Source organism: Plectrocnemia conspersa, unplaced genomic scaffold (genome assembly GCF_051122295.1).
Source record: "Plectrocnemia conspersa isolate PC_06_02 unplaced genomic scaffold, ASM5112229v1 ptg000011l, whole genome shotgun sequence".
Lineage (NCBI taxonomy): Eukaryota > Metazoa > Arthropoda > Insecta > Trichoptera > Polycentropodidae > Plectrocnemia > Plectrocnemia conspersa.
Window position 1 is genome coordinate 21398785 of NW_028277175.1, and position 20309 is coordinate 21419093.

Sequence of the window (20309 nt, forward strand, 5' to 3'; positions counted from 1 at the left end):
ATAAGAGATTATCACATTTTGGCATATATGAGATTTATATAAAATGTGCCGACTAAAGCATTTCCCAAAAGACTTTCTCCGTTCATTTGATGTCAATATCGAGTAATATGCTTGACAAGCGAAGGAAAATCGGCGCCAGATATATTCGAGTAAACTTATACGTAAGTCTTCTACGTCAAACATCTATGTATTATATTATATTATATTTAATGAAAATGTTTTAATTTTAGATGCCTTTATAGACGCCGAAAAATAATTTGAAGTCAGTAGTGCGTAAAAAGTAATACATTTATAATGTAATTTTTAGTAAAAAAAGAAATAGATATATATTCCAACTTTATTTATTTTAAAGTATAAACTGTCACAAATATGTCTCGATAAAATGTTTTAAAAAGTCATAGATTACGTTACAAAAAATGTAGACGTGTTTTTTATTGTTTTTTTATATGTACACATGCGTATCTATATTATACATTTGATGTAATTAATACGACAAAAATATACAAAATGTTTTTATACATACACGTTCAAGGCAAGTTTATTTAACAATGTGTACAATTTATGATGTTTGCTTATTGTATTATTATTATCTAAGTTAAGCCGAGGGTAAATTTTATTCTTTTATTTCATAAATATAAAAAAATATCTTCTATTCTCGGATAATGCACGAATGTTTATTATCTTTTTATTCTTTGTTAGATTACATTCCTCTTCGAGGGTTATATTATGTTTTAATACAAACATACATACTGCCACAAATATGCCTCATTATAAAATAAGTAATAATAGTTAAACATATATAAAGAGCAGATAAATAATATTCAAACATACAAAGTCGAGTAATTAACTTAAGTAAACCAGCTGCTTCTAAAATAGTGCATTGAGAATTAAATTAAAATTTGAAGAAAAAAATATAAATTGTAGCATATTAACCTTTCTTGAAAACTCTAGCTTTTTAATAAATATCTGCTCTCAGGGAATGACAATAAGTTCTTTAAGCACTAAAAACAAAATTATATGAACCATTTTTGCTGATCTAAAAACAGCAGGTCAAACATACTTAGACATTTTAATCTAGATCAGTGGAGCGTTTACTATCAATGGTTTTAGAACATGGTTACTTTTTTATATATGTATAAACAATTATTTTATATATAAAAAAGTTACGATTTAACAGTCATAATACACATTTATTGTGAACAGTTAATATTCATATTTTTAATCTCTACTTATCACTGATGATAAGTGAAATAATAGTGAGTACAACAATGTTTAGCTGCTGCCACCAAACCAAATTATTGATTTCACTAAGTACTGCCTAGAATTGAAAAACTGAGAAATACAATCGACTTGTCGAATATAAAGAGCATTGTGTTTAATCATGATAATGTCAGAAAGTTGTTAGTATTTTAATGCATTTTATTCTATTGAAATTCATACACTTTATAATTTATAAAAAATAAGTCAGATGAAATACAGTCAAAGCATATTCGTGGCAGTTGTATTAAAATCGACCTTTCAAAAATCATATCACAATAATTAATATTAAAGTACAAAAATCTTCGCATAATATTATAACATATTTACAATATCACGGATTCGACATTATTACAATGTTTTCTTTTTACAATATTAAGTGAAATTAAATTCGTCACTATCCTCCTCGCTCCAATGGCCTGAGTCCACTGGTACTTTGGATTTCGTCGCACTGTTCACTGTTTTCTTACTAACTTCGCCAGTTTTTTCCTCGACAGTCGTGGCACATTCAATAGACGGACACTGCGGTCCGCCATTTTGTTTTTGTCATATCTCCAAAATTGCCTCTTGGTCCCTGATGCTGGGTACCATTTCGCTGTGAACGTTGTTTGCCACCGGCGTCGGAAAAGAGTCGTCAAGGACTTCGGTTATGTCGTCGTACCTATAAAAAGATTTGGATTAATGGTTTAATCCGATAAACAACCTCGTTGACCCAATTACGAAATAGGCTAAATCTGTAGAAAAGTACGCGATTAAATTTGATGCCCCTCTGAGAGTTCTATATTAATTGTTTTGATTCTTGCTGAAGATTATATAAAAAATATATATAGGTACCTATTTATGTATTGTCTGATTTTAACTATATAAATTCGTGCTTATTATTCTAGATAAATAACTTGTTTTGAACCATAAATACAAATATGATGGCAGATATTTATTTATCCATATAAATACATTATATATATTACTAGCTGCGGTACCTCGCGACAGTGAGGGACCGACAGCTTTTAAAATTTATTTTTATATAAATTTTCTAAATTGAAAAGTATATTTTTTCTTTATACTTGCAAATGATTTTTAAGTCAATGTGGAAAGCACAAAATATTTGGGATTAACATTATGAATTTAAATCGAAGCAGTTCAATGTATTTAAAAATATATATCATAGCAATTTTAACTTTTCTATATAATAATAAATTAGTTTCAAAATATTTTTTATAAATTTATTATCCATGTTTTTTAGTAATTATTATTAAATTTAAAGTTCAGATAGACTTTTGGAAAGTGGTGCATAAATCAATCTAATTGTGAAAATATATTTTTTTTAAATCAAATTTATATGTTTATTAAATGCTTTTTTATTATTACTTTACTCACACATAACTACAGCGTCTTAAAAAATATGGCCATCTATGGATTAATTATATAAAGTTGGATTTTGTGAAATATAATTGTTATACATTAATTGATACGCACAAATGATCGAGTTGTAATTTAATAATATCATAAGTATATTTAATTAATCAATGTATTTGCAATAAATAATTAAATATTTATTTATTTAATTATCTTTACTCAAATGTAATAAAAACTATTTATTTTTTCTAAATTGCTGTTATTTTAATAACAGCCACAATTTTTTTCCAATATTTTAAGTATTTTAATACAAGTCGAAATGCTATTATTTTGAGTTACCCGTTAATTAATTAAGGTTAAAATAATAAAAAAGTAAGACACACGTAGCCAATGATATATCTACTGACTGCAAACATTCATTACCTCAACGCTCCACCTCATTGCTCTTATTATTATGTTATTGTTATAATTACTTGTACTGAAAGTAAGAATATTTCACTATACTACTTATTAAACTATATACTGCTCCATGGGATCCACGGAAAATATATAATATTATACCTCTCCGTGCAGTCGCTCGCTGCGTCTGTCACCAGATGATGCCTCTGCTTCGGCAGAAGCGGCACAGGAGCTTTTGGCAAAGTGGTGTTGACGATGTGCAATATGGAAAGTATCAACAGTGCTGTTGCCGCGGCTTTGGCTGGCCACGTCCATCCTGGCCATATGGCCATAATTAAGGCACCTAGCGCGTAAACGGGACTCCTCCTTATTCCTCGACACCTCAGCACTCCGTCCCAACACCTCAGCATGCTCGAGTATTCGTTTTCGCTGCCAAAACAGAAACGATATTTATTAACAGTTGATAAGAAAATCTCAATTCTGAGATACATTTCGCTCGTTCGTGTCAAGTCAAAGTTAGGCGTTCGTGACAGGATGAGATATATCAAAAACGTCACGCGAACTTACAACGTTACGTTAGTATAGATAAGATTCAGTTACGTTATGTGAATTTTATACTATTGGGAATTGTTTTAGAATATAAATTGTTTATAATGCGCATATTGTTGTTCTCGTTAAGCAATTAGGTTTATATTATTTAATTAAATAAACTTAGTTATTATTCAGGTAGTTCGTATTATAATTTACAGTATTTGTTGTTCAACGTTGTATTGTTTATAGTTTTGTATTGTTTATATAGTTATTGTATAGTTTTTTTTTTGATGTAATTTTGTCTAATTATGTTTGAAAAATCAAAGTAGTTTATGTCTCACGTACATTATATTGATATATTCGTTTAATGTTATTATAAAATAAGGCTATAAAAAATATTTTACGCCTATAAAATATTTTTATAAATTACTTAAAATAAAAGTTTTCTTGATTTTTATGTAGCACTTAAAATTTTAGTCTATTTTTAATTGCTCTTATTTTTCAAACGGCATCCGTTTCTAAGTAATGTTGTTTTGGTATTGATATTATAGAAAAAAAATATGGATAATACTTAAAAATTATATGTACTAATATTGTTCTAAAAAATCAACAATCAAGTTTGTGAAAAGCTTTGCTTTGTTTTTTTAATTTACATTGTTCTTAATGCCTTTTATCTTACATTATTTAACAGTCATAGACACTGAAATACGGTTGAAAAATTACTGAAAATAAAGATCATCATTGAATTAAAATTCCAATTATAATATATTTTTTTAGCTTAAACACATTTAAAATAACTTTAGTAACAGCCTGTTGATAATTATATTTATAAACATATAAATAAATGTAACTTTAACATTGTTCTATATATTCTATACTTTTCATAAATAAAATGTAAAAAAAACTTTCATACGCAAAAATTGTTTCGTTTGTGATTATTAAAACAATATATTATATACTATTCTCTAAGTTGTTGTTTTTTTATATATATAATTATGTTACATACAGTGGACCCTCGAATTGGAAGTAGCTTGCTTTTATGAGTATTTCGTATTTTTCAGAGGATCTCTTCCTAGTTCTAAGTTCCACAAAAAATAAAAGATTTGAGCTATCATTGATAGACAAAAGTGATTCAGTAATATAAATAATTGTATAAATATTTTATAATTTTGGAACGAATCAACTTCAGTTCGATTTTTTTTTATAAGAAAATTTGTTTTGAAATATAAGCACTTTTTCGAAACGAATTATACCAGTAAATCGAGATTTTCTTATTTATATAAAGCATAGGATTTTTAATGTAATTTTAAATATTTATAAGCTATCGCTATACACTGATTTTAACATTTCATGAGCTTCTTTGGCACTTTTTTGCAACTCAAAACAAAATTGTTCGAAATCCATGATGCGCGACAGACATGATAAACACTACCTCACTCTTCCAGCTCTGGAAGCCGGCTAACAAGTCATAACTTGTTCAAACTTGACACTGACTATCTCAACGGATTTGGCTATCGGACTTATTACTTCAAATGAATGTAGCGTCAGCAGTTGCTGCTATAAAAAAATATTCAACATATTTTTTGATCACACCTCATATGTATGCTTATATAATTGTAAAGTAGATAAAAATAGAGATTGATATTTTAAATACAGACAAACTTTACATAAATAGAAAAGTTATTGAGCGCAGTTAAATATAAACTATTATGTTATTATATTATTTCATGATTTTTTAATTGCATAAAATGCACATTTATATTAAAAAAATAAAAATATACTCTAATGAGATATTTTACATTTTGATCAAAAGTAAGTATATATGCGATACATAAAATTTCTCTTAAGTGTCACATATGACCTTTAATTTTAGTCATATAATATTCTTTCCTCCAAAAATAAATATTTATGCTTATAAATTATATGTATTTTTACATTTGATATAAAAACAAACATGTTATATAAAGACCATTAAAAATGTAAGAAAACACAGTTACATGAGATCATTATATAAGATAATATCACATATATCTTTCAACAGAAGTAGACTTTACTTTACTCATTTTAAATATTGCCATCCTGGGAACGCGACATATTCGGCGTTAAAAAAACAAATAAATGTCTATAATACGAAACACACTTTTATTCAACATGTCACAATGACCTTAAAACGAATATTAAAAGCCGTTTTTATCTATATTTTTCATAAAATAAAATTTGCTACTTTAAGTATCATAGAAAAAACGACCATTATTTTCCGACACTTTCGTCCATAAACGCATATAAGTAAAAAGTTATTTATCCTTACTTCGTACAAAGGTCGATGAATAATGTGATGACCCACATGATCTCCAGAAAGAAGACGATGATGGAGCCCAACCTGCGAAAACGTTAAAGGAAAGCATGTTTCACTATTAGCATCATAATGGATACCGACGATGTAGAAATATGGGCCGAAAGCACGGAATTGAAATTTTTTACAAAAAAACTCGTGCATATAAAACATAATAGATACATTAAAGCGGACGGATGAATACATTTTTTATTATACAAGAAAAAAGGTACTCACACAACAAACACTCCGGCCAAGTGCTTGTTCACGGATAGCTCCACTCCGACGCCGCTTAATACTGAAACAATGAAAGTCAAATATTTATATAGTGTATATAATAAATATATATGTACATGTAAATGTATGAGAGAATTTTAATATACAGTAAGGACAGGAAAATATGGTGTAATATGATATTAGCTATTTGGTGGCTTGATATTGACATTCTACGATGTCCGTCGAAAACACCCTATTATTAAACACTCAATGTGAAATGATAACAGCGTTCTTTTCTACGAATATTTTCTTTTATAATTGACTTCGTTAAGCCTTAGACCCTAGGGCGTTACAAAGCTTCCAAAATTCTTGAAAATTGTTCATATACATATATTAAGCACGAATATTTATGCATAACTATATGATTGGAATTCCCAATTATCCGTAAAAGTTGGCAATAAAACTTATTTTGGGTTCAAGGCATTTAATAAATAAATAATAAAATAGCTATTTTTTTAAAATAATATAATGTTAAAATAAAACAGATATAAACTAATATTATTAATGAATTACAAATACAATTTTAATACATATTTATTACGACAATTTACTTTTAAAATTCAAATAAAGTCAATTGAAATCCATTCTTTTATCAGCACAGTGATAAGTAAATGTTGTATACATTGACTTTGAAAAAGCATTCGACAAAATTTGTCATGGGTTATTAGTTACAAAATTTCGTATCTGATCACCTAAATGCGCGATATAAAAAATGCAGCGGTACTAAAACATTTAAAAATATTCGTACAAATTAATTTTTTAACAAAAAAAATGCTCTATAATTATTTTTGAAAAATCAGCAAATTTCCCGAAAAATGAGAATTTTTGAAAAAAATACAATAATAGTGACTGTATGTCGAAAAAATATTTTATTTTTCAATAGCAAAAATAATTCATATACCAAATGATCCTAAAAAAATTGAACATACATCTAAACCAAATACATAAAAGATTTAATGTTTATTTATTAAATAATATAATTGTAAACAATTAAAAATCTTCATTTAAAAGTAATGACGAAACTCATTATAGAAAACACAGAGAGTCTCTGCAACATTTTTGGTTCAGCACCTTCAACATTTCAGTATTTTCCTGCGGCGTCTTTGTTCTGATTTATAATGAGGAATGTTTAAGATAGAAGTACACAATACTTTAACGTCACTATACATTCAGCAAAAGTGAGGTTTATATATTTTTAATTAAAATAAGTCAAAACTTTTATATGAATGTTAATAAAATTTAATCAAAATACTTTAACAAGGTAAGTGTGAGTAAATTGAGAGCTAAACTTTCAATGTGAATTAACATATGACTTCCAGTTTCTAGTAATGTGTTTCAAGTAAATTTTTTTATTTAAATAAATCGACAGATAATAGTTCGATTCCTTTAATTCATAAAAATATACCATTTCATATAATTTTTAAAGCAATATATTTGAATTAATAATTTTATTTTATTTATAGATTTTTTGTGAGTTCACAAAACATATTGTCATATTTACAATAAATTATTAAATTACTATAAAAAATATATAAAGTCAAAATTTCATGACATAACCAGTTATTATTATCTTATTTAACAAGTATTATATAGTATTGTTATCCGTCATGAGAAGCGACCACAATGGCATAGCTTATAAAGGGTTACCCGGAGATATACAGGTTGTGTATGTGGAAGTAAATAAAAATTCTGATTTCTTTTGTAACCCTTTGAGTAATAAGTTAATTAATATACATTTGCTAATTTGTTAGTATACATCTGAAAGTGAGTAATTTAAAGTATTTTTCATAATTATTTCTGTTGTTACTTATTTATTATTATTTTGTATTGCTTTGTAGTAAAATAAAGAAAAAAATCAGTTATTCATAACGTTTTATTGCTTTGACTAATTTATTTAAAAAAAATTCTATTAATTAATTTCGTTTATTTATTTTACATATTTTTTTGTATATTAATCGGCTTTTGTTGATTTTTTTATATCGATTCAGAGTTTCTCAATATTTTTTATGGCATTAATATAAAATATTTTTTGTAATGTTGATTAATTTTGTATTTTTATTTATTGATATTATTTTCTATATAAATTATTTACAATAAATCAAATTGAAAAAATATTACAAAAAAAAGAGGTTTTTTATTTATTATTTCTTCAATTATATATTTAAATATCTATCTGGGGAACCTCAAAATAGTGAAAGATCGACCGCTATACATGTAAATAAAATAGTAAGAATCATTATATAATATAAAAAATATTGTTTAAGCTTTTGTAACACACATAGGATGGGATCGCTTAAAACCTAAAGTGGGGTGAATTTTTGTAAATATTACTTTAATGTAGTACTATTTAATATTTTACTTAACTTAAGGTAAAAACATTATTACTATTTTACAACGAAGCTTACGTAGTCAATAATACTTATATGTATTAGAATTTAATCATCAATAGTGAATTTATAAATCGATCTAATAATGTAAAGTAAACAAAGGTGTACTTATAACTATTTTATGTACATAACAACTTTAGTTAATATCAATAATAATTGTATATTATACAGATATTGTGTATGTTCATGTTAGTTGGGCATTGTATGATCATAGTATCACCCGTTTGCTACATTTGCATATTTGTGTTTGTTGAATATATATTATATTGCTGTGTATGTTAGCACGTCCATTATATTATATTCTAACATAAATTAGTGACAAGTAGTAATAGTAAATAAACCTACGATAAGGACATATTTTACAAAATTAGTTATATTGGATTAACGATTATTAAAGAGTGATTTATAAACATGATTATTATGTGTATTTTTAAAAATCATTGTGTATCAATAAACGTATTATAGTGAGTCGGTAACTAATCCAAAGGACACTAATGTGTTTCAAATTCTATCACCTCTAAAATCAGAATTAGTGATTATTATATAATTATAAATCTAAACGATTAGAAAGATTTTTTTTAGATTTCACTGAGGAATATCGTGATGAATATGAAAGGAATCCTATACTTGAAACTCATCAATAAGGATAAACTAAACGATACTGCGATCACACAAAGCCCTCGTTACTATTAGAAAAAAAATAGCTCAAAATAAATAACACGCAAGGATTCTCCGGTGCATCGAATGAATATTTCTTTGTTACAAAACGGTCACGGAAAACAATATATCACCGGAAGATAAAAAGCACCGTGAGGCCATAACATTCTCGTTGAAATATTTATAAGCCTTTTTAAAGGTTTATACATATTTCGATGTTCTAAGAAGCGAAACTTAGAAGCGAAACTTAAAAAGCCCCTGAGGATCTTTCATGTACATCATTCCTGCGCCAGCTTCTCCACCACTGCTCGGAGAAAGCGATACTCGCCCATCATAGTAATTTGCAATATATGTAATATAATCTAATAAATTATTACTAGTTTCTACCTGCGTCTTACTGGTTGCAAAGTCACACCCTTTAGGGTTACCAAACTTTAAAAATAATTAAAATAAAATCAAAATAGGTTGTTTATTGTGACGTCTATCTATATATAATACACTAATATTTCAGTCTGGTGTCTCACTGCGTGATTACCACATTGGAGATTAATTTTAGATACATAAAAATTCATATAATGCAGTAGATAATCATAATATTTAAAAATTAATACATAATCTGCACTAATAAATTAGTGGTCAATGTTTATTATAGAATTAAAAATATAATTTATTTATCATCAAAAAACATTTATAAATTCGCATTAACACCGTACATGTTTTACATTGTGATATGTTACAGAAACATTACCGGAAATGTGTATCCCTATATTTTTTCAAACTTTTAGGTTACAAATAAAGTACCATATGCTATTGCCACACAAAAAATGTCCAGGGTCGGCGCCAGAACTTTTATTGAAACCATGTCTGTGAATACGGAAAGTGTTATATTATAGACACTCGTTATCGACTGAACGTTTTTGAAAAATAACCATTTGCGAAACGAGTGTGTAATATTTTATTGCGGAATAGATTTATACAGTTATCATATCCAGTCGTAAATTACATTTGAGATGAATTAAATCTAAGCTCTTTTTTTCATTTTTCACATTTCCATACAGTACAAAGGCATGCGTTTGAAAATTTATATACGTCACATTGAATAATGTATTTATTTTATTAAAAAAAATATAAACGTGTGGATTTTGGATGTTACTATAATATTTGATATTTACGTATTTAGTATATGATATGAAAATAGTAAATTTACTACTTAAAATAATCATTTTAATTACATATTTGTTATATAATATAAACAAGTCTTACAAAATTTCATTTTAGTAAAATATTTACAATTTTGAGATAAAAAGTGCTAGTTTTTAATTATTTTTTTACAAAACATTGACTTGTTATAATTTATTGTAAATGCATTATAGATTTTATTATCTCTATTGTTCTGTATTATTATTAAATAAATATTAATTATTTACGTTTCTGATAGCAGTGATAATAAAGAAGAATATATTAAGAGTTATGCAAATATATTACATACATGTCGTATTTATGCAAATTTACTAAATGGATTGCCAATCTCTGAATTAAACAGTCTAACATTTACCAATACCTATGTATGTATTGTATATATTGTATTTAGTTAGTTTTGAATAGCCTTGAAGTGTAAAACGGTTTGTATCGTTCTGCGGTCCATTAATCGGGAAATGGTTACTGACGTTTTCCGACGCGATTGAAAATAGAACACGTGGAAATTGTGAAAAGTCCACGCCATGGGACATCCATTGCTTCCCCTGTGTACACAGGAAGTTGATAGCGGAACTAGGACATAACTCTCAGATAATGGATATGGCGAGCTTTCGAAAAGTAGTAGGTTCTTTGAGTAGGAGAGCGAAAGAAACAGAAGATTGCTTTCCGTCGGAAGTAGCATCACGCTAAAAACTAGTTACAGTAGAATACAGTTTTAAAGTAATTTCCATACATACAAGTATGAATTATTAATACTACTATAAGCAAAATAAAGTTTATATCACTTTCTTGCTACTGATACAACTTACTTGGACTTTGAGATACCTAAATAGCTAGTAATGAATTTAGAAATAATTATATTATCACAAACCGGTACAAAAATGTAAACTTGTAAGATCCCATATTGCATTATATAATATAAACGTGCCAAGTTTAAATAACAGTATAGTTTCTTTGGTCCCACATGTATAAAATTAATGAGTTTTCGCTGTATGTGTTTAGTCAGCCATTATTTTATAAAGTTCTTTCATATTTTCCTAATGTAGCCGGTTCGGCGAATTTATGAATTTTGCTCCCTCTTACGCTTCAACGATGAGATTCTAAATACAGGATGTATGAAAAGTTTTCGTTCGGCGAACTGCTCCCGTTTACACCGCTTTGAATTTTTATATGATGAAAAGATGAAAGTTTAATAAAAGGAATAGGCTATTGGCTCGCTTTTCTTATGTTTAAATAATAAAATAGCTGAAATGGTGTTTCATATGGTAAAATATATAAAATAAATAATTTATGGTAAAGAAGAGTACGCATTAAAGCGCTCATTCAAGCTCTTTGAATATGCTAATCTTTTAACTAAAATACACGAAAAGACTACTTTACATAATGAATATCTTAATTGTGATTATTTTAACTTTTATTTATTTTCTAAAACAAGAAGTAAAACCAGTATTTCTAATGTATGCTAAGAATATATTGTTATGTTGATAATTTTTAGGTCAATGTAACTTTTTTAAAGGAATATAATGTACTTTGATATTCTTTTAAATTTACTGTAATTTAAATAATTATTAACTAAAAATAATAGCTTCAAAATTACAAATACATTGATAGTTTCAATACGATCATTATACTAATGAAGAAAAAGCTACAACCAAATGCTCTTTAACAGGTGTGACCAACTTGTTTGTCGGGATTGACTTTTTACATAAAAAAAATCACAAGCTGCCAATCAAATTTTTAATTTTAATTCCGTAATAATCAGAGAAGGGATTTAACTACAAAAAACAATTATCGCTATTAGCGTATCTTCTCAAAAAATATTTCTAAAGAAAAATGCAAAATAATGATTTCTCATTTCTTGATAAATTTAAAGTTTTTTTGTAAAAATTGAATTTATAAGAATATTTTTATTGGTATATAACCACTGAAATTTTAAAAACAAATTTAAATTTAAATTTTCCAAGTTTACAGCTGTATTCAGCACAGGTAATTAAAAAAGGGAGAGGGATTTCCGATTAACACCCTGAAGGCATTGTTTGACGATATAAATTTTATGACTGACTCTAGGAATCGCGAATAGCAAACTTTTTGTTTCGAGTTTTATTATGAAAATAATATAAAAATAATATTATGTCTTTGGATATAATTCGTTCATTGGTTAAATGAAACGAAATACAATGTTTTTATATAAATCATTCAATAAGATTTTAAAGAAAAATGTTATGTAATAAAAAGTGACCGTATAAAAAATATGCATTTATTATTTCAGTCAGAATAATATCCTTATTAGTATTATTAATATCCATATCTAATATAAGAATTATAAATAAATTAATATTGAAATAATCACTAACTTGTATGATTTAATAAGTATATGATCATTTTAATTTGTCCAAATTTCTCATTTCTTAAATAAGAGAAAATTGTATCACTTTATAAGCATTTATCATTGGGTTTTCCCAATATTTTGTAACATTTTTGATATAAAATACAAAAAAACTCTTTCGAATTTAATTTTTTTTAAATATAACTAACAACATTTTAATTTTGATTGTAATTTATGTAATTTGTTAACGTATGCTACTAAATTAAATAATGGTACACAAAACGCAGAAATGCGGAAATGGTCATTCTCATTATAAAATGTTGTTATAAAAAGCTTAAGTTTAGTATATTTGTGATTATTTTAATGCACATAATGTATATGAAAATTAGATCGCACATTAACTAAATTAAATTGAAAAATCGATAAAAATGCATTAATAAAATGCCTTTTAAACTTTTTAATACTTTCTTATATATTTTGAATATTTAATTGAAACAATTCAATACTAAAAATATTTTCTAAAAAACGCACGCCCCCCAGCTGCGGTATCTCACGGCAGTAAGAAACCGACAGTTGTTGGTTTTAAGTCAGCTATTTAGTAAGCTATTTAAAAATACATTTTTTAAATAGTTAATACCACATTGAAGACTTTTGGTGTAGCTCATGTGTATTATATTATGTTACGAATATTCGATTCAATTGAAATTGAAGTTTATTTCTTCAGATTTGAAGAAATATACTTCATCGTTTTGAAAAAATATATCTTAGCTCTTAAACTTAAGAGATCTGACTCATAATTTGCTAATCAAAAATTGTTCTTTGTGTATCTAATTTTTTAAATTTTATTATTTTATTTAGTTTATTGCTTATACATTAAACGAATTTAATCAAAATATACATATAAATAAGACTTTAATATTATAATTTATTTCTTAATACACGAAGGTGCTTAAAAACCAGCAACATGTTTATTTTCGTGGATTGTTTTCTATACCTAACTATCCTTAAATTGTCTCTATTTCTAGTATTAAATTATGTACATCTTTATTTAATATTAAATACTTATATTTTGCTATATCGTTTTATTTAATTTGTCAGGCATATATAATATTGTTGCACAATAATTAAAAAGAGCAATATAATACTATTGTAGTGTACATAACTTATTTTTCATCCTTGATTTTAATTTTAATATGTAATTAAATGTTCCCAAAAAATATTTTTTTTATCTACAATTACTTCTAAGTTATCTAAAAAAACTATTTTTCATGCGAGCAATCCAAATTATTTGTCTTAAGAATTCGATAATTGAACCTCTATTGTTGATAGTTACCTGATTATTGTGGTCATTACAAGATTCATTTTTTTATGTTTTAAGTTAACTTTTACACCGATTGTATTTTTGCTTATTTTTTTATAGGACTAATGGGATTTGCCTCTTGTTATAGATTTGTAAGCCGCATTCGAATTATGGTTTAATATTTATTTTCAAAACAACAAAAACAATACCTATTTTTTACCCTCTTCGATACTTCAACGCGACTGTTTACCCTCATAATATATGCATGCGTGAATTTTTCCCTCTCGAGCATATATACAATATAATATTTACGACCCTTATCAACCGCGCACGAAATATTCGACAGCCCTAATGTCCTTCCGCATTATTCATTCACGTCGCGTTCTCACGTGGAAACGCGCCTTTTTAGATTTTTCGGGGATGTGACGTGACGCTCGCTACACCGAATCCTCGCTCGTTACTCCGGCACAAAAATCTCGCTAATTGCGAGCTAACGACAAAAGCCGTCCCGCGAGCGGAAGTCCATTGTGTAGTTTTGTCGTTTTTGTCGCAGATTTTTTCCGTGGAATGCATATCTCTCGAAAATGAAACAAGAAGTGTCGCTCACATCGGTTCCCATTTTGCTTCCGTATATTTTTTACATACACGTCCAGTGGTGTAGTAGATAAAATAAGTATTGAAGCGATACTTCATTTTATTACCAGCACTTTTATGCTATTTCCTATTTTTTAACATCCAGTAATAAATTGCAAATTTTACGGAAAAGTAATAAAATTTCACATAAATATAATATAACACATAAAAAATTTAACTTTCGCAAAGTCGTTAATTTTTAACTTCAAATGGTCATTAGTCATTGTTTTATTTAATAGCGTTTTAGATTCATTGCAGTTATAAATTTAAATATTCTCATTATAATTTTAGGGAAACTAATTATATAAAGTATTGATAAAATGCATACCCTTTATAAAATCGGGAGTGCCAGACGTAGATCGCTTTTGTCACATTTTTGATTATTGTACAAAAATAAAATAAAGCGTGGAGACTAAGAAGTGCCATTTTTCTTGATAGTTTTTTTAGTTGTATCGTATTTACAGTTATAAATTATTTATATAAAGTGCGTGTTTTTTTAATTAAATGAGATGAGCAGATACATACATATATTTTTATCTTCATTTTCTTATATGAAATGGCATATATATATACACATATTTTTCGGCCCGTTCCTCAAAATGTTTGAAAACCTCTGCACTACACCACTGTACACGTCTTTGTGGCGTAAAAGCCCTTGCTATAATGAGACCCTCGTCTTCACGCTCGTGAGGCTCTCGACTTCCGATTGGATCTCTTAGATCAGTGACGGTAAGTATTATTTCTCATATAATATTTTGCTAGCCTCTCTATAAAAATATTACGCTTGCTATAATTATTATATTATTTATTTGTTATAAAATACAATATATTAGACTTCAGCGAATAAAATGAGGTTTACGAAAATAACGGTAAATTCTTAACCAAAACCATTAATTTTGTTAGTAAAATCATTATATAAACTTTATATAATATTTATGATTCTGATAAAAATGTATATAATGAGTCAAAAAGCCAATGATTAATAATAATAACTTGTGAATATACATATGTACATTATATTAGAGAGAGAAAAATACTAAATAAATATTATATACATAAAAACCATAGCATCACTAAAATAAAAACAGCAACTGATTTAAAATTATTACAGGAAGATCAAACGTTTTATTGTAATCCTGATGAAAATAAAAAGTTCAGTTTTTTTACTTTTTGTAATATTTTTGTATGTAAAACAACTATTAAGCTTATAACAATGATGCTTTACTCTAAAACTACAAAGAAAAAATATAAAAAAAATATATTTCTTAATTAATTATTTTTTTGCAGCAGTAAGTAGAAAGTATTTTTTTATAAATGCAGATTTTATCTCTTTATTAGAGCATTTTTTTAATATATATACACATCAGGATATTCAACCGTAAGGGTAGGAAAACTTATTAAAACCCAATCTATGATGATCGGCTTACATATTTATTTATTTATTAATTGTCAAACTTTCTTCGCAGCGTTAAAACAACAAAAATACAATCAATAACTAACAAGTCAGTAATGAGACTGCAGATAAATCAATAATATCAAAGCCTATAAATCAGTAACATATTTTATCAATTAAAAACTATTTTAAAATTACTCTACATGACCTAATTCCTATATTATTTATCACAATATTGATCCTTAAAATAAGAAACATATAATAAAACATTGTCTGTGATAACCGATCAGAATTTTAATTATACTATAATAACTGTAGCGATTTAAATACAACACCAGACACGCGTCTGAAGTGCCGCGAACTGCACCCACGAACCTAGCAGCTGTCTATAAAAACTGTAGTGAATCTCCTGCAACACTGGCATTTGTCATGATTAAGTATTAACGTAACAGTGTGTCATTTTATTATTATAATGTACCTAAAAATTTATTTAAGATGCAAAGGTCAAAAAATCGTGAAACCGTGTCAAATTTGCTAATATATACGTTTTGTGTAATAACGTGAAAATATTTTTGTAATATTATCGTGACCTAACACAACCCCATTGTATTCTATTTTCACCTGTCGCAGCCCAACCCAACTCAAATTTAATAATATAAATTATTCCATAAACAAACCCACCTTTATAATACAAACATATACTTCAAGAAACACACATATATTTCGAATTATATTTCCGTGACTAAATTGAATGAAAGGCTAAGAGGCGGCATCGTAATCCGCGAAATGGAGTGGCTTTCGTTTTTTTTCAGACCTTGCCCGGGCTACTGAAAAATGAAAAACCCTCATTAAGTCGCTTCAGGAGGACTACAAGCTGAGTTATGACCATCACTTCATCCATGCCGGATGAGCCAAATCCGGGAATAATACAGAGGCAAGACAGTAATAAGCCAGGGTTTCGTTCGGTGGGATAATTGAAAATAATATCTTTTTTTGTTTGTTTGTGTTGTGTGATTGACGTGTGGTTGTTGAGTCAATGTTCGAGGAGGACTTAATTGATATTCAAAGCCCTTGGTGGAAACTCGCCGAAAGGGTTGCGGTAAGTGGACAGAAGTTCATAGGTCGTTAACGAGAACGTGCTTCTTTTAGATTCGAAAACTTACTGATTAAGCACGCGATGGTTCTAAATCTTTCTTATAAATGACATAAGCCCCATAGTATATTATTTTATAAGATATATTAGATATCAAAATAATCAATTTACAGATGAGAAATCAAAATTGTATAAAATAAAATTCATTGAAATAAGCATTTATATAATATATTAAAAATACTAAAATGTCATATATGATACAATCAATAACGTAATTTGCTAAGTATATTTACTTACATAATAAAGCATGTGATTTTATAAAAAAAATCGTTTTTATTTTTGTTATCATTTTTAATAATAAAAATACACTTAATCTTATTTATCTTTTTTTCATTTATAAATAAAAAGTCCCCTCTGTGGCATTATAAGTATATGCGTGGCATTAAAAGCCCATTTAATGAATAACAATTTTCCGGCTGTAAAAAGGAGAGAAGAAAATATACAAGATCAGAATTAAGAACGCCCATTGGGGGTTGGGATATATTCTCGTATAATGCGATTATTATATAAATCGCGTTTTGGAAATAATAATATGCGGGAACTGCGTTTGACAGCTTCAGTCGGAATTGCCAGTAAGAAAAAAATTGTGAAATGATTAATGGGGACGATGAGAATTGTTTCATATTTATCGGTCGCAAATTAAATCGGGGACGGCTTGTAAAAATGTAAGAAAAACAATAAAGAAATTAATGGTGTATACTCGAAAATTGCGCATAAAAAACGCTATAAAATAAATTTTGCTCGAGAGCTTCATTGCAATATAAATACAAAATACTAATATACATATATAATACATATGCGGCAAAGGGAAGCAGAATATTTAAAATGGTCAGATAAATTAATTTTAATGTACTTTAGAAATACATATTAATAAAAAGTTATTCTTCTACGAATAAAATTTGAGAGTGCTTAAACATGAACATTATCAAAATTATTAAGAAAGAAATAGCGAATCGCCTGGGGCTTTGGAATTTTCAGGGGGCCTCGCGAGACCCCAGAAAAATATAATTAAAAATATTTTTTAATGTTTGAGAACCCAAAAAAATAACCCTAGTCGGTGAGACTGAATGTGGAATCTAGTTAGAATTTTATTACATTATATTTACATACGTTGCGACAAGCGTTAAATTGCGAAATGTTTTCTTCGAGCGGTGGTGGAGAAGCTGGCGCAGGAATGATGTCCACGGGGGGTCCTCAGAGATCAGTGGAAGTTGATCCCTCTCTGCTACGGTGGTCCTCAATATAGAGGACATTCTCTCGGGATGTGAACACCCATGATAGTATGTTGTCCGCGTCGGCGGGCGCCTGCTGGTCTCTTCGAGTGGCTGCTGGTGACTGCTTTCTCCTCATCGGAGTTAAGGGTTAAATATCCAAGGATGTAAAACTTTCTGACCAATCGCAATCGCTGCAGTCGCTTTTTAGAACGGCGAAATAGGTATACGCCTTTAGAAAGCGACATTCGCTTGATGGGCATTGTCCATGGTCGTATTGCATTGCAACAGGAATCTTGTTGATCCGGTGATTTATTATATCCGTGACCGTTTCGCAACAAAGAAATATTATCTCAGAGACTAAGATTATTTTATGTAATAATAAAACAGGTTATTTATGCGATTTCTTCTAGTCGTAACCAGGGCTTTTGTGGCTTTTTCCTTCCTATATTATATTTTAAAGTATTATAAATATGTAAATAATAATAGAAATTTACCATAAACATGTTTTTATTATTATTTTATAATTTAACTGATTTATTATAATTACTGGCGATCAATCGCTAGTATTTAATAAAATAAGAAGTAAAAAAACTTTTAAAATAATATTATAGATGCACGTGATTTGTTGATTTTACTTGTTTTAATAACACCACTGGTTGCTATCTTCGTTTTTATTAAAATGAGATATGCTCAGTACAATTCATATTAAATAAATCTTATCCTATCCTATTGATTTTAGACTAGTTATATAAGTCGGTGACTAAAAGCGATAAAAGCAATCTCTCGATTCAAGAGATGATGTTGATTACAGCCCATTCATTTTATTAAAGATAATGGACGGTGAAAAAGCTACCAGCATTCAGTTCTAAACTTCCCTTAATTCAAGTGGATTAACATAGCATTTATTAACGCTCAAAATTGATAGCCATATTATGCTGCTGAAAATCCACTAAAACTGTGAAATGTAACGCTGTTGGTTATGGTGGTATTAAATATAATACATATGTGCTTGAGGCGATGATTTTGGCTTTCTAGTGACTTTTATGAAACTTATTAAATCTAGAAGTACTGTCGCTCACTGTGACAAAAAATTAAAATATAAATTCAGTGAGTCGCTTCCTTTGAGTCACAATGTCACGAGCAGAGTTTAAAATAAACTATATAAAAAAAACATCAAATAAAAATGAAAGCTTTCGATGAATTAAATTATATGTACGCAAATAACACTTTAACGACCAAACCAATTTCATTTGCCCGACCATTTTACATATTCTGGTTTTGCCGTCGAACACAACAAACAGAGAGAGAGAGAGAGAGAGAGAGAGAGGGGAAGAGAAGAGAACAAAAAGTGCAAACACCAATTAATTATTACAATTCGACGTGTATTTGCTCGCCGCGTTGAGATTGTTTCATTAATTTTTATCTATTTGCTCGCTTTCCTCGGAAACTTTTCCTCCGGCCGATTGAGCGTGAGTTTGCTTCCGCAAAAAATCCCCTTGCAAAGAAAACATCGATGCCTAATAACATGGGGAGGATGGGATTTTTCTCATATTTTCCATAGAAGAAATGGTCGCAGTCTTGGACCAATTTAACAAATGTCCTGGAACGGTGCCACGCTAATGTATGTATGCGTCCGAATTCTTCTTAGACGCTTCTTTCGGTTTTCGTCTATTTTTATTATCATCGCCACGGTGTTTACTTGTTGAAATAATTTAAGATCGGCAGACTTGTGAAAAAGTTTTGCGACGCCACTACTCTTTGTTGATGCACAAGAATTAATGACTTTGTGCAATCTCACTACACCTGGTTTATATAATTCTAAAGTTGGATGGGCTATTGTAAATTTTTTTTGTAAATTTTAAGTTATAAGTTTTAAAAAAAAACATCCCATTTTGATA

The 20309-nt window shown here is 28.0% G+C and overlaps 1 protein-coding gene across 2 annotated transcripts in view; it reads right to left on the reverse strand.

Moving 5' to 3' along the window:
• Window positions 1–405: 405 nt before the first annotated feature.
• LOC148229916 (uncharacterized) overlaps window positions 406–20309 on the reverse strand; it is a 66904-nt gene continuing 47000 nt past the window's right edge. For both annotated transcript variants that reach the window (XM_088197285.1, XM_088197286.1), the window contains exons 3-6: window positions 6113–6173; window positions 5852–5923; window positions 3175–3441; window positions 406–1918 (exon numbers count right to left, since the gene is read on the reverse strand). In XM_088197285.1, the coding sequence (XP_088053411.1) occupies window positions 1804–1918; window positions 3175–3441; window positions 5852–5923; window positions 6113–6173 (515 nt within the window). In that variant the 3' untranslated portion in view covers window positions 406–1803. The remainder of the gene's footprint in view (window positions 1919–3174; window positions 3442–5851; window positions 5924–6112; window positions 6174–20309) is intronic.